Genomic DNA, 15,588 nt, shown 5'->3' on the forward strand with positions numbered 1-15,588 from the left:
GACATTAAATTATAATTAATTAACATTTACACACAACTATAGTTTACAGTGTAAGCTTGCTAAAACATATTATTTGGCAACGATTTAATACATAATTGCACCATTTTATGTGTTTATAATAAAAAAATCAATAGGAAGAATCACTGAATACATAACGGATTACACGCCGTTAAACGAGTTCGTTAATCGTAATTGAAGCTTTAAGACACACGCCACGCCTGTGACGTCACGGGACGTTGCCTCTGCAATCAATATTCACATCCTAAGCCAACAACTCTTGTTGACACTACCCTTTCTGGGTATTTCACCTTTTCTTTACAGAATAAATAAAAAATAGATTCGTTTGTAAAATGGCGTGATAAAATATCATGAAAGGTATAGTCACATATTATTTACGTTGATATTTCATGCTTCACTGGTCTTGGCTGTAAATGATTGTTAGATATATTGGTTAAAGTTTTATTTGTAGAATGTATGTAGTAAAAGACATAGTCAATAAATGATTTTTACGACAATTATTCTAAACCTAAAAACACTTTACAACTAAGCAATATATTACAATTATAAAATTAAGATTAAGTTTACATGTGAAGAACTCTCCATATTAGAATTCGTGAGAAGATTGTATACATTTATATAAATACACAGTAGGTTTCTAAATTGACTTTTGTACAGGTATCTCCAAAAATATGAGATCCGAAATATGATAACATTCAATGTGACCTGAGCTCAAATTATTCCAACAATAAGAATAACAAACGTCAATTAACAAGTACCTGTAAAAACAACCTTTACTAATTGCAGTAACGTGATACTAATAAATAAAATTATTGCTGTAAAAAAGTTGTATTCAGTTTTTGGACCAAAAAGTAATTTATCTTCTGTCTGTAAGTACAATCTGAGCTCAGGAAATGTCAAATCCCAGAGGGTTCACGTTGAGTTGGAGGCTTTCGCGGCTTTCTCGTAGCCATCTACGAGCGTCTGCAGGATAAACTTTATCGTTATTTTATATATGTTCTCTACGTTTGGCGTATAGCGATCACCCAGAGTTGACTCTACTGCGGCTAGAAATGGCGCCTCTATTTTCTGCAAATAATTAATAAGTACTATTTATATATTTTATTATATTATAGTATAAATAAGCGGGTTAGTGAATTCGTCAGTTAAATTAAACTATTTTTCATTTGATGTAAGTTATATATTACTAATTATAAATAATTAATATTACTTAGTTGCGGATATAATATAATTGCTAGTATGACACTAGTCATACTAGCAATTATATTATATCTTCTAAATAGACAAAAGCAATTCAAAGAAAAACTACTATTCTGAAACAATTTGGTCAAGGGAATGATTACATCACTTTCACAATTCTCTTAAGGATACAAATAAATGATGACTTGTACGTGAGAGTTTTATAGAAGTATCTCAATCTACACTTAACTAGAACGGAGATGACGTTATTTATTTATATATTTGCCTTCTTAACTTTATTTATTCTAGCTTAGTACAACTTAAGTTGCAAGGAACAATTTTAATCATAATCTACGGTTTTTTTATTTGGTTGAAATAGGAAACATCGTTTGGGGATTCGGCGAATAGTTTAGCCTTTTCGTTTTTCAACAGTACAATTTCGTAATTTAGGTATTGTATTGTACTGTTATGTCGTGTAATTTAAATGATAAATTGTGGTTTTCAAGCTAACGTACTCAATAGAAAATTGCTATGTAGCGGTTAAATGGGCCAATTGTCACAAAATAAATAATCTTAAAAAATAGTCCTCACAATCTCATGCGATTGTTGTTTAGCTATGACTTGTGACATTCAGTTTATTATTGACTCAGGGAATGGAGAGGTATTTTCTCGATTTTATTAAGGGCTTCAGCTCGGATCAACGAGCAATAAGTTACGGTATTCTTTTGTCAATAGTGTTGGTCTACGTGAGAGCACGTTTCATAATATCACAAGGTTAATATTTTCGGATGGAATGTGTTCTTTTCTCTCCTAATATATCTTTATTTTTATGTATCTATAGAACTATTAAATGTGGTAAAAGCGAGGAAATATATACGAATTTGAAAATTCTAATGCTGTATTTCAAAGGATTTTAGAGCGATTATGTATTTTATAACTCCTAAAAATATACATAAAATTTAGTAACTATTGATAATTCGATTTGAGCGATAATATTTTCTATAGCATAGATAGTAGTATCAATATTGGTTAAGAGGTTTTTTTTAATAAAATTGGAAGCTCACCTAATGTTGAGTGCCCATGGGCACTCTCAATGCAAGATTTGCGAGTGCTTTACCACATCTTTTACGAATTCTTATGCTCAAGGAAGGACCCCAAGTCTAATGGGTTAGGAAATACTCTACACAGTGGTGGCAGATACTGTCTTATATAATGCTCAGTTGTGGAACGATTGACGTATTTATTTAATCAAACAACAACTATTGTTGTACCGAGTCTATTTCACAATTCACATAGCAATGTGTTAAGCAACAGTTGCGATACCACTTACCCAAAAATATTCTACTTTGAACCCAGGTATCCGTCTATGGCTGGCGCCAATCTGGTGGATAAATTGAAAGAAATTGTCCAAATCGTCCAATCCCTTAATGCCCTCATCCAACGTGTTCATAACATTATTAGCATGCTCTGCTAACTCCATTGAGTTTATTTGCTCGTCTTTTGTCTTGCATTGTCGAAATTTCTCGAACATGTCAAGAAGATCTTGGTTCTCCTCGAACAGTCTGGAAAATTTAAATACAATTTAGATAGCGTTATGGAGACATATTGAAGAAAATATTGTATTTGTTAATATACTGTACAAAACGTATGATAAAACCAATTTACTTTTGACAGTTGTACACAAGTAAAATATTCGTATTATGTTGTATTTTCGTCTTTTTTGTATATTTTTATAAATACATACTACTTAGCTACAAGTCGTAATTCGTAGTTATTTATTTATGACAATGATATAACAATTACAGCAAATATTTAATTGTTTCAATGTGTAATTTAAATATATGTCAATAAATCTTATAAATGACAACTGTCAAAAGAAAAAAAAATGTGTTAATTAAATTTCAAGGGTTCAATTAATTCAAAATGTAAAGTTAGTTAAAGTTAGCTAAGTTTAACAAAGTTTCAGATTTATCTTATGTTATTTATATTGCCATCCTCCATAGTTAGAGAAAGATGACTTAGTTAAACGTTGAAGTGGCGATAATTTAAGATAATTTAGTTTATGTTTGGAGACTTTAGGTATGTTTGAGTCGATGAACGTTTTGAAGTAGTTACAAAGTTTGTCTTTGACACTTTGCAGTAAATTAACTTAGTACAACACGAGTTGGTATTATGTGTTTATCACATAGTATACGTAAAATTTATTTAATTTAATCAAAATTATTTATTATTTTAATTCTAGTGAATTGATTGATTTAATGCTGGTTACATTTAACCAAACGATGTAAGTAGATTATCCTGAGTTCGATTTCCAGTGTGTTAAAACAAGAAAAGTATGATAGGAAACTGGACCACTGAAACAACATTCCATGGCTCAATATAAGTTAAATCACCGAGCCGTCAATTTACAGACCAAAATAATTCGGTTTTACACTTAATATGAAATTTATAATTTAATTTAAAAAGGAAACCTTTAATGATAACTTCAAAACAATTGATTAGTAAAATTTTATGTATATTACTTGATATAAGGTTTAAATAATATACATTTAAAACAAATGATTACTAAACTTTATAAAATTAGTCACAAATGAATACGAAAACATTATATGTTATAAATTGTGTAAAAGGATTAATTTATTATTTTATAAATCACCAGACGGAAAAAATAGAAGCGAAGTTATCTTTTACTACAAAGGAAACATTAGCTAACAGAATTACATTAAAATTTGATCGTGCCATAGTTAACTTCGCGTGAGCAAGAGTTAATTGTATTTTAATTAAATTTAATTAATTAATATCTCATACTTAAACGTGGTTAATTAAATTACTTACCTTTTAGCATAACTTATTTATTAATTAATATTTATTGAATAAAGTCTTTACATATGAGCAAACCCCGTTTATCTTCGCTCAGTTTGGGGGCAAAGTGATGGGGCAATTTCGATAATTGGAATCGATAAAAAACTACTCACCCACTAACATATCAAAAGATCTTATACATAAATAACAGAGCCCTGCAGCTATAGTATTTTTTGTTTTTGAAATAGATTTTTTTTACCTCTCTGCAAAATTGACGTTATTGATCAAAATCCCATAAAAGATGCTTGCTTTAAAAGGGACGTACGACACAGACCACAGCTTAGAATTGTCTGACTGTACTTATTATATAAGTAAAATGAATGATTAACAAAATAAATGATTAAGAAAATCGGTAGTCAAAAAAACCGATTTTATAACAAATTAGATGACTTGAAAAAAGTTTTATCGACTAATTTATCTGAAGCATCATCACTAACTTGCCCCCAAATTGAGTGTTAGATAACGGGGTCTACATATGAGTAATTTAATAACCTTGAACATCAGCAAATTTATGATGGATTCTCCTGTGGCTTAAGAGATTTCCGAATAGAGAGCAAAAAGTATTCGATTTATATAAGAACTACAAATTATTTTAAAATAAACATTTATATTTAATTACATACATGTCCAAATAGCAAACGCTATTGTTAACACAAAATTATACTGGTCTCTTTCATAAATTTGCATATAATTTAGGATGTTTAATTAAGACTATAGGAGATTGATTTATACAGTGTCGAGTTTATTTGCATTGCGGTTTTCATAATAGCATTTAATAGTTAATTTTAATGAGTGCTTTGAACGTGTGCGTAATGTGAAGTATTCTCATTCATAAATTCAGACATAATTAATTAGGTTTTATTGATACAATGGCTAGTGATAAGGCTTTAAGAAATATATTTACTTATTTATTCATTAGTAGTAGCGACAAGAAGAATGTGTGATCTCGATAATAGGTGCTGGAGGACGTATACAAACAAAATGCTTACAATTAATAAGTTTACAAAGTAAATATTACTAAAGAATAAGAAAATATATAATTATATATCTTAAAAAGAAAGTGATAACAGAATGCCCTTCCTGTAATCGGATGGGCAGTACCAGAACATATTAAGATTGCACAGTCAAGCCATTCTGTATTTAGTAGTCAATAAATTAAATTTAAATAGATACGAATTTATAATACAATTGTATTAAATACCTCCATCTCTCTCTGAGACGATTTTATACATTTATATTTCATGTTTGATCTAAGTAGATCAAATTTAGGTATTAAGAAATATTTTTAATTTAATTTATGTATTTGTTGGTTTTAGATTTATCTGATGTACTCAGAGTCGTCCATTAAATTAAACGGTTAAGTCAGCTTAATATCTAAATAATAGCTTTAAGTTAATCATCATTTAACTCATGGAACTACAATTACAAATACATGGATGATTCTGAGTAAAAGTTCAACATATTATCTTTTTTTTAAAGTTTGAGTGATCCCTGTTTTTAAGGGTTTTCATAAGAAGTTTTTGAAAAGTTTTTAGTAAAGAAGAGTTTTTTGGTTATGAATAGCCAATCGGAATAAAAACTTACTCTCATTTCGTGATATCTTGAAAGATATTTCTTACTTCTCGAGAAACTGTTGATTGGTCTTGGAAAACGCACTTAATTAAAAATAACTCGGCACTATATCCAATAAATCATACATTTTTCATAAAATTTTTTACCCGTAAGTTTTTCAAACTCAAACTGAAAATAATTTTATTAATAGGTAATCAAGTACACACTTATGAAAGTCCACAGGTTATATATGTCACAAGATATATGTTTAATCGATTCTAAATTTTCATTTACAAGCTACAGTCGCCTATGAACTTTGATTTTCTTATATGCCTTTAAAAACAAATATTATAGCTATAACAATAATTAATTCTCACAATATTAATTCACCGATTTTGTTTTATATTTTCCATAAGGCCATCCTGCCTCTTCATATATTATACGGCTATTTAGGATTGGAGTCTGTCACAACCGTTTCATTTAAAAATTTAAAAGCAACACACATAAATACACATTCGATGAATAGAAAAAAAGATGTTATAAAGAAAATAAAGAGTTGGAGGGAAGTGACATGGGAGACTCAATACTGACACGACGAAGCCTCGCTGTGGACGCCCTACTTTCCGTCTAGGGATCATGGAACTTAGCATAGCATATAGCACAGGCGCCGCCTATGGATACTCAAAAGGACTTTTGCCGTTTACGGCCTTTTAAGAATTCGTACGCTCTTTTCTTTAGGACAGCTGGTTCCAGCATAGTGATCATCGAAGGTATACAGAAGTAATTTCGTATTCTGCCTCAACGTCCGTTGATGGAACCCATATATCCAAACAAACCACTCAAGTCAAGTACACATATTTTGACTTTATATTGTACTATCGCGATCAATTTAATACTTAAAAAAATACTACAGAACATCTGTAGAAAGAATATATGTATTCATAAATGACATATAGCATCTGTTATAAACATACACATCTCTAACCTGAAAAGTAAAGAAACTCACCCGAGTTCTTAAATAAATAAATTCAATTTATATGCCCAAGGTTCGCAATGACCCAAATTCGATTTTCCCTTCTTTGAGTCTTCATTACATAAGGAAGTACATATAAAAACATCATTAAAATTAAGCTCTCGAGCGAAGCAATAATTATCAGCTAAATACATTACGATCTACTTTCAGATTCTGGGTCAAATCTCCGTTTCGGATGTGTTTAGATAACGTGGCAGGTAACCGATTACAGATGACAGATTTGTGGCTATAGACTAAGAAATATCTCACACTGAAATCGTTATTTACAAAATTCTATATATAACTGTCAGTGATAGTTTTTCGTTTGAGGATTTCCTTAATCTATTTTTATAGGTTTTTATTACCAGTACTTTTAAGCGGAGTTTGATTAGTATATTGAACGTAATTGTACTATGAACCAATATTTTTTTAATTTTAATATGATCACCTTGATTAAATCAGTTAGTTAATTGTATTGAATATTTTGTTTGTTTGTTCCTTTTTGTAAATCTTTTTAGTTATAACATATCATGTATTCCATCTGTGGCTATGTTCTCGGTGTATTTGTTTGATATTATATGTATTTTGTGTTAGCTGTAGGAGTACACAAAAAAAAAATAAAAAAATAAAATAAAAAATAAGCAACCAATATTGAACATACTTAAACGCATAAGCGTCTTTAGTGTGAGTGGTGCCTGCCGCTGGTAACTGACTTTTCTTGAATCCGCAGTTAACACTGGTGCTTTGGAATTTGTCAGCCAAAGAGACGACGGGCTTAGACACAAAAGGGTACTAATTACCTTCTTGCCTATTAAGAAATAAATAACAAATTAGATATTACAAATATGGCATGTTATAAAAATAAAAAAGTCAATGTGTTAAGGCCTGTATTTATTTTGATTACTGCAAGTGCAACTGATTAGTAAATGACATTGATTAGGGCAGGTGTGTAGTGCAAGTGTCCAATTATTGTTCAGTGGCTATGTTAAGTAAATTCAGTTGTCATAATATAGTGCGGCAGGCACGCTGCGAGTGAGGGGGAAGGGAGGGCGCACGTGACGTCACTATTTGCAGTTTACTCGGAAAAAATAGAACTCCATTCTAATCACTTTACTACGCAGCCAACTAATCACCTGCAATAATCACTAATCCAAGTGAATACAGGCCTTTAATGTTCCGTCTTAATAATTAATAGAATCTGTTGTCACATGTCGAAGGTCGGGCAAAAAATATTATTTTATAAGTTTGAAATATAAAATAAATTAAGTTTTTATCTTGTACTGAAAACGCGTGAAGAGACTAGATTTATCTTAATAATACTTTAAACTCAAAACGGGATTTAGCTCAAATCTCTTTTCAGAGTATAACGACGGTAGCATTTAACTTTGAAAATGAGGCATTAACTTTTCCGTTTTACGCCTATCTTTTATCTCCAGATGTAAATGTTACGAATAAGTTTTTTTTATTACGCAACTGTTTCTCTATATCATATACAGGTCTGTAGTGCCCCAGTTAAACTATTTTTTATATCATCAATTACAGTATTAACAAATATTAAGTAATTTGTTTCGACAATGTCTTTGTCTGTTGTTCCCACGGGATTGTAAGTACCTGCTCCCATTTCACCATGCCTCCATGATAGAGGACAAAATTTGTTTAATTTATTTTATTATTATTTATTACTTGAGATGTCATGTGGAACATGGTGTAATGGTTGATCCATACAAACGTTGTGAAAAAGAAAAAACTTCAAAAGAAGTTCAGAATTCAGGAGTTATATATCTTTTAAGTTCAAACTGCACACGGTGTGCAAATTTGATTTAAATCGGTTAAGTAGTTTAGGAGTCCGCGGGTAAAGAACGTGACGCTTAATTTATATATATTATAATAATAAACTAAGTAATCAGTTTTGTTTACTCAATTTGATTGAATGTGTATTTTATATACAAATATGCCGATAGCAATTTTCCTCCAATCTCTCAGCGAAGAGAATTATCTTTGTAAATTATCTAAAATATTCAGTGTATTGGGGAAAAGGACTATTAAGGGCTTCATAAGACGAGTAATTCCTTTCAAGGTATTTGTGAACATTTTTATATTAATATTAGTGAAACATGACAAGAATATTTTTGTATCTTGCAAATATGTTTTAATTTTTACAAGTAATAAATATAAATAATTTAGTATACTGGGGAAAGAACTTGTGAAATCAGTCCAGTAGTTTTGAGTTTACATGTTAATATTAGAAGAGATAAAAAATGTGAACAGTTACAACCAACACACCGAATAAGGGGAAAATAAATGGCCTATTAATTACGTAATTATAAGTCCGTGACAAATGGGGTATGGGGCAAACAAAAACCACTTTTCATAATATCTTATAAGCGTAATTATGACATGCTGGTTTCTTGAATTTCTTTCTAAGTACCGTAACAAAAATCAAACAGAAAGAAGGATTATACGCATGAAATGGTTAATTTTTCTATTACTAACTTAAAATGATATGGAAAGTTAAAACGCGAAACTTCAAACTTGCTCATTCTTAAATCACTATGATCTAGCAGTTAACGACTACCATATTTTTATAGTCTTGGTTGTGTGAATTTTGAATCTAGTTTTAAATTTCTGATGATTGATGATGACGTTTAATATTTAGCATATGCTGTGAGCTTTAAACAGACGAGCTGTTTTCTTTTGCAGTAAAGTGCAGTGTTGGTGTAGAGGTAACAGGTTCAATCCTCGGCTGCGCATCAGTGACCTTTCTTTCTATGTGCGCATTTAACATTCGCTTGAACGGGGAAGGAAAAAATCGCAAGGAAACCGGCTTGCCTAAAACGTAGTTGTAGCGCCACTGATCTATTTATTTATTTTTATCTTTATAACCTTTGATATTACTTAACTAATGTGAGCCTTAATCAAATTAGCATAGTAATAAACTATATTTCACTTCAATTCGAGGCACAAGTTTTGACCCAGTTTATGGCAATGTGAAACAAGATTTATGTAAAAGGGACATGCGGTGTTACCGGCTATTAACGTTATTATTGAACGATATTACTAATAAAATAATCTTAATATGATTGACTGTGATTTTTTTATAACAACCAAACGAGCGGGATCACTTGATGTAGTTATACCGCCAACCCATGGATACTAACATTGCCAGAAGGCTCGCAAATGCGTTGCCAGCCTAACAAGAATTGGTACGCTCTTTTCTTGAAGGAAATAAAAAGGAACGGCGGGATTTTGTATTCTATGACAGATATTGAGTTAGAATTATTCGGCCAAACTTATAAGTTAGAGAATTTATGTGCATACTACAAAGGTGCTATCAATCATTCAACTGCCCAAGAGTAAATAGCGTTTCAGATGTGGCGTAGAAAGGTAACAGCTGTATGATGGCAAGACATGAAAATTTATTATTATTATTATTATTACTTATTTATTGATTAAATAACTAAACCTTATAGACTCCAATACGCTAGTGATAGACAATTTTTTTTTATAGAACAGGGGGCAAACGAGTAAATAAATAAATAAATAAACAATAATATAATTAATTGACAGGAAAAAGAAAAAGACATTAATTATAATATATTCTCTCTTTAATCAGCATCTCATGTCTAAGTGTTATGGCAGCAAGGAACCTTCTAGAGCGGTCTATCTGTTTCCTCTGGTTTCTGTCCAGCCACTCTTATGAAAGGGTATACTTTTGAGGAACTTTTACTTGGTCCGATCAGCTGGTTGGTTAACGGCCACGGGATCTTTTACCTTCTGTGCTATCAACCAGTTCCCCAAGTTCTCATTGCCACAACACATTGTATGACATTGGTACATTTTATTTTGAAATAAAAGTATCTAAGTACCTAATCTTAGTTAAAGTTAGCCTCAGATTTTTCGTATTTTTTGAAGTGAAACATCTTTATCGGCGTCACATTTTTCGGTTCCGCGCCGTCTTTTTACTGTCCCTACCACGTTTGATTCAAAAAGATTGGAAGCCATTAATAACAAAAATATATAAAAACGATAACAATGATAGTATCAATTCTATTACAATGAATGAAAATATTTAATAATCTCAGTAATAAGGTAAAATTGTTTTACTTGTAGTCATTTCTATGATAATAAAAGGCTTTTGTTACACTTAATCTAACATTATTTAACCAATATCTGTAAAGTTGCATATAGTAGATTATTTTTCGAAAAATTAGTTCATAAAGAAGTGTGTGTGTACAATCGTACACGCACACTTTTTTTATGTTGACGTACCGATTGAGTCTTTGGTATTCTTATAATATTTTCTCCATAAATAGAAAAATGCCGCGAACACTGCTTACAAATATATGATCGTATTATTTATTATTAATAAAATGTATTTGGTAAAAATGTTTGAAATTTATTACTTAACAATTATTTGATTGTTATTTCAGTTTCCGCTGTACATAATCGGGCCTGTTCAATGTGGGTGCCCGGGGAAGGGTCAGTAATTGTATTTTCAAAACGTGACCCTTTTGTTTCATTACGTTGACATCGCATAATATCGTTATTCTAGCTATACATCGCATAATATTGTTAGTAACAACAAAAAAATGAGGTTATCAGTTTGATGTTGTAATATGTTCGTAATATTGTTGCAGTTGTATCATATTTGAGTGTATATAGTTTGGCTTCCATGTGTGTTTTAGTGTGAAGCAGGTAAATTCCAACTTAGGGAACAATCTAAAATTCATTAATTTCAGATATTTTCCAAATTAGTTTTTTATTACGAGTGGTCTATTTAAGATTTCCACAGATAGTTTCTGCTTTTATTGAAAAATTAAATATAGTTAATTGAGACACAGAGAATAATGAAGCATTAATATTAATATTATTACAGCCTCGTACTGTTTAATAGTTTATTTAATAATTTCTCCTTACCGTTTACCATTGAAAACCTATATTTCTCTTTTACTGGTGTATAAATAAGGTACAGTAATTTCATTTTCTCCTCACCCCATCCATTAAATTTCCTTCTATTAAATAGAAATGGAACTTGAAGGATCACTTCAAAAAATATTGCAGCGACGCTTAAAAGCAATTTCTCAGAAATCTAACCTCAATTTGATTAGGTAAATACGATAAGGCTTTAGTGGTTTTTACAACAGAAAATAAGATTTTTAGGACTATGAAAGCTTTCTAGAAAAAGCTTTTTATCTCTCCTTAACGAGAGTCTATTGACTCGTAATAAAAAAATATTTAATCTAGCCTCCTTGAGATGTCAGGCTGAACTTTTTATATGGAACTTAATATAACGCTTATTAAAAGTTTAATATTGAAAATGGGTTTCGCATGAAAATACACATATTGTAGGAGTTTGCCACCACGGTGAATTAGTAGATAAAGTACCAGGTATTTAACGTGTGATCATCGATATTTTTTCATAGGTCATCTGTACGAACACAAGTCACTACTATGCTATAAACTCAATAGTAAATTTCGTTGCACACATCAAAAAATATCGATAAAAAAGATGCTTCACTGTTTCAAGTACCAATGAGCCAAAACGAGGCTGAGGGTTTGAACAAAGTTATTAATGCATAACTCATTAATAACTTGAAATTGAACGTTAACAAACGTGATTATAAATATTACAACATATTTTATATAACAGCTCTTATAGTCAAATATGTATGCTCAAGGTTGGTCAAGAGTAATAAAATAATAAAATGCAGAATTTCATTTAAGCATCCAGCGGTAAACTGCATAAGTTATTCAAGTGTAACAGTGCTTGTTACAATCGTGTCGCTGTAGACCGAGCTTAATCTCTCGTAGCAGTACTGTAGATATCGGGCGTAGCACACCAGCTACACACACATAGGCTTTTATATGTTCCTTACTCCCAACATTAAATTGTATGACTCATTTACTGTTGTTGTACCAGTTTTTTTTAACAAAGAACTTATTGGCACAAATATATATTGATTTTATATATTATGTTGCAATATCGTATTTAACTTGTACACTATTTATATATAGCCTTACAAAAGCTTTAATATTGAGAATTTTACGGAAACCCTTTCTTAAATACCCTTAACAAAAGTTAGGAAAGAGTCTTGTTATAGTTGAAAGACTTATATTTAGTGTTTCGTTCCAAAGTATAAAATAATGACTATAACTACGAAACCCCTTTTATATTTTACGTCGTAAGATATATTACAATACCTGAACTAAGGGAGGGATTACCCAAAGTTCAGAGGTAACATGGCCCTTTTAACCACAGTTCTGCGGTGAACCGATTTTGATATTCTGTTTGAACACAATTGGCTTTGTAACACAGAGGTTGAAAATATTCCTTTTCTACCAATGATGTCAAAGATAAAAAAAATATTATGGAAACCATAAACTAATGAAAACTATTAACATGCCTGTATAAAGCACAAAATCATATAATACGTAAAAAGCTTATGTTTATACTTTTCCTCTACCCATTTAAAGTCGGTATAGGGCCTCATATGAGTAAGTTCTCTAAACAGCGGAACACTCATTATCATCAAAATAAAAATTCAAAACAAAAGAATTATAAAAAGTCAAATATTTAGTCAACAGTAGATAATGTTACAATCTATTGATTTACTGAATTGTACCCACTCAGTACCGTGGTTTGCATGTATGTGGTGACAGTATCTTCAAAACACGTGGGAGTAAAATTTCTGCAAAAAATTCAATAATTGAATTTTATTTTTGATGTATCCTTTTGCAGGAGTTAACCCTTCCAGGTCTTAAAAAAACAATTTGGCTCTCGGGAATTGCCGCAGTAAAGCATTTTTTAATAACTTATGTAATTATTTATTAATTTTTATGTATGCAGTACTTTTTTTCTTTGATATTAACTCAATTTATCACTCTACCAGACTAAGACTAACACGACAATACAGTCTCACTCTAAATTATCGGCTGCACCGGCCGCGCTTACGCTACCTCACCGATCTCGTCAGAGAGTGTGTTTATTTTCGTTACGGAAGTTCTGAATTCGATTGCCGCGCTCAAAGGCCGCGTAATCTATGTCCTTTTATATCCTTAAAAATAGCTCGCAAGTTTTTCACAGTGTTTAGCTTCTTTTAGTCAAATATATTTTGCATTTAATTAAAGAACTTGTACGGCTTAAAATAGAAAAAAGGGTTGCATATAGCTAATATGCTAACACTAAACTTTTAAGTTACAACTATGAAGTAATCGTTAATCCTAAAAAACTGAGTCTGTCAATAAAAATACTGATGTTCATTTTAAAAATGACACTACAACGGTAAACGCCATTGTCTACACATTTCTGTTAAAAATATTTCACGAACATCCAATCCAATTTAAAAAACGCATTTGGGAAGTCACATTCACTTTATCATCCCACTGCACTGTTCACTTTTTATTTTCCAACTCATGTTGTTACCAATGCTATAGGATTTGTCAAGTTGCAAAATGTAAAAAAGTTTTTTGATATTTACATTGTACATACATGTTTTTTGTTAAAATCGGATTTGATAATATGATTGAGCTAAAATAGCTTGTTAGTGAAAGTATATAAATAATAATAATAATTTATGTAGCATTTTGTGCCGGTTTTCTAGCGATGTTTTCCTTCATCATCTTGACTTGACTTAATGTCCTCGATGGGACAAAGGACTTCCACGATGAGTAGTTAGATTTTTATGTAAGAACTAGTCATAATAATTAAATCCACCTATAATATGGAGATTTGACTAGACAGGACACTAGAAAATACAGGATTAAATTGTTATTTCCTCACCGTATGTTACAGTAAGCCTTTAATTAGTTTCCAGCGATCACTCGTGATTGGTATAGAATCCTTGTGTACCTTGCTCGATTGAGGTTCTATATAAAATGTTTAAGATAAAGTGCCATACAATTTTCATGATGTTGCAACAAAACTTATCTTTGTGGGGCAGTCAAAACAAAGTTTTTTAGTCAATGAAATACCTATAAGACAGCAATGGTACTTTGATTAATTAAATATATTCTATATTTAAAAAATCTACTTTTGTTCCTTCCATACAAAGCGAAAATTTCATATGTAAGGATCTAATATTTAATTGAATCCTTTTCGAACATTTGTTTTTATATTCTTTCCTTTGAAATACTTTTTAATTAATTTTTTATTCTGTACAACCTTTTTTACTGTTATTAATAATATAGTCATGAGGCTTTTAATAAAAGAAAACAATTTGTTTTAATACTTTGTTTCTTAGCACTTAATACTTTTTAACATAATATTCTTAATTTAATTATTTAGTTATATCACACAAAAGTATAAATACTTCTATCTGTTATATCCAATTTCTTTTCTCTTAACCATAAGTTTTAAGTTTAATCCTTTACAATAAGCTATGTTACTAAATAGTTAAAACATAGCTTTTTCTGTTTAAGCACGTTACGTTGTCAGCTAGGAAGATATTTTAAAACTATAAAGGAAATATCTTATGAGTTTAAACACTCTTTATCTAAACAGGAAATTTAATGAGTCCATTTAAGGATGTCATAAACACTCCATTAATGCCTCACTTAGCTTTCCTAATAAAATTCTCATAAATCGCATTTTTACATAAACCTTTAACACGCTTTAATGGCATATGACGTCACAAGTGAAGCCTTTCAGAAAAAATGGGATGTTGGCGCCGCTATCATTATTTTACGACAGAATGCGAACTGCCTTTAAGACAATAATTGTTTTTGTTTTTTGTATCTTAAGTGTATTGCTTCTTGATATTGAAATTATCTGTAAAATTTGTGTATTTTAATATCTAGACAGCAGTGTTGGTATAGTGGCTTTAGCGTGGGACTATCTGCTCTGAGTTCGTAGGTTCAAACCTTTTTTCTATATGCGTTCCCATTCGCTTAATCAGAGAAGAAATAAAATCGTGGGGAAACCGGATTGCCAAATAAAAAAAAACAAATTATATCTACATTTCTAATAC

The 15,588-nt window shown here is 30.6% G+C and overlaps 1 protein-coding gene across 1 annotated transcript in view; it reads right to left on the reverse strand.

The window, feature by feature from the left end:
- Positions 1-445: 445 nt before the first annotated feature.
- The window catches only part of LOC110991913 (neuroglobin), a 59,190-nt gene continuing 44,047 nt past the window's right edge, over positions 446-15,588 (reverse strand). The window contains exons 4-5 of the mRNA XM_022257501.2: positions 2,528-2,759; positions 446-1,086 (exon numbers count right to left, since the gene is read on the reverse strand). Coding sequence (XP_022113193.1) covers positions 931-1,086; positions 2,528-2,759 — 388 coding nt within the window. The 3' untranslated portion in view covers positions 446-930. The remainder of the gene's footprint in view (positions 1,087-2,527; positions 2,760-15,588) is intronic.

Source organism: Pieris rapae, chromosome 19, assembly GCF_905147795.1.
Source record: "Pieris rapae chromosome 19, ilPieRapa1.1, whole genome shotgun sequence".
In the NCBI taxonomy this organism is placed as follows: Eukaryota; Metazoa; Arthropoda; class Insecta; order Lepidoptera; family Pieridae; genus Pieris; species Pieris rapae.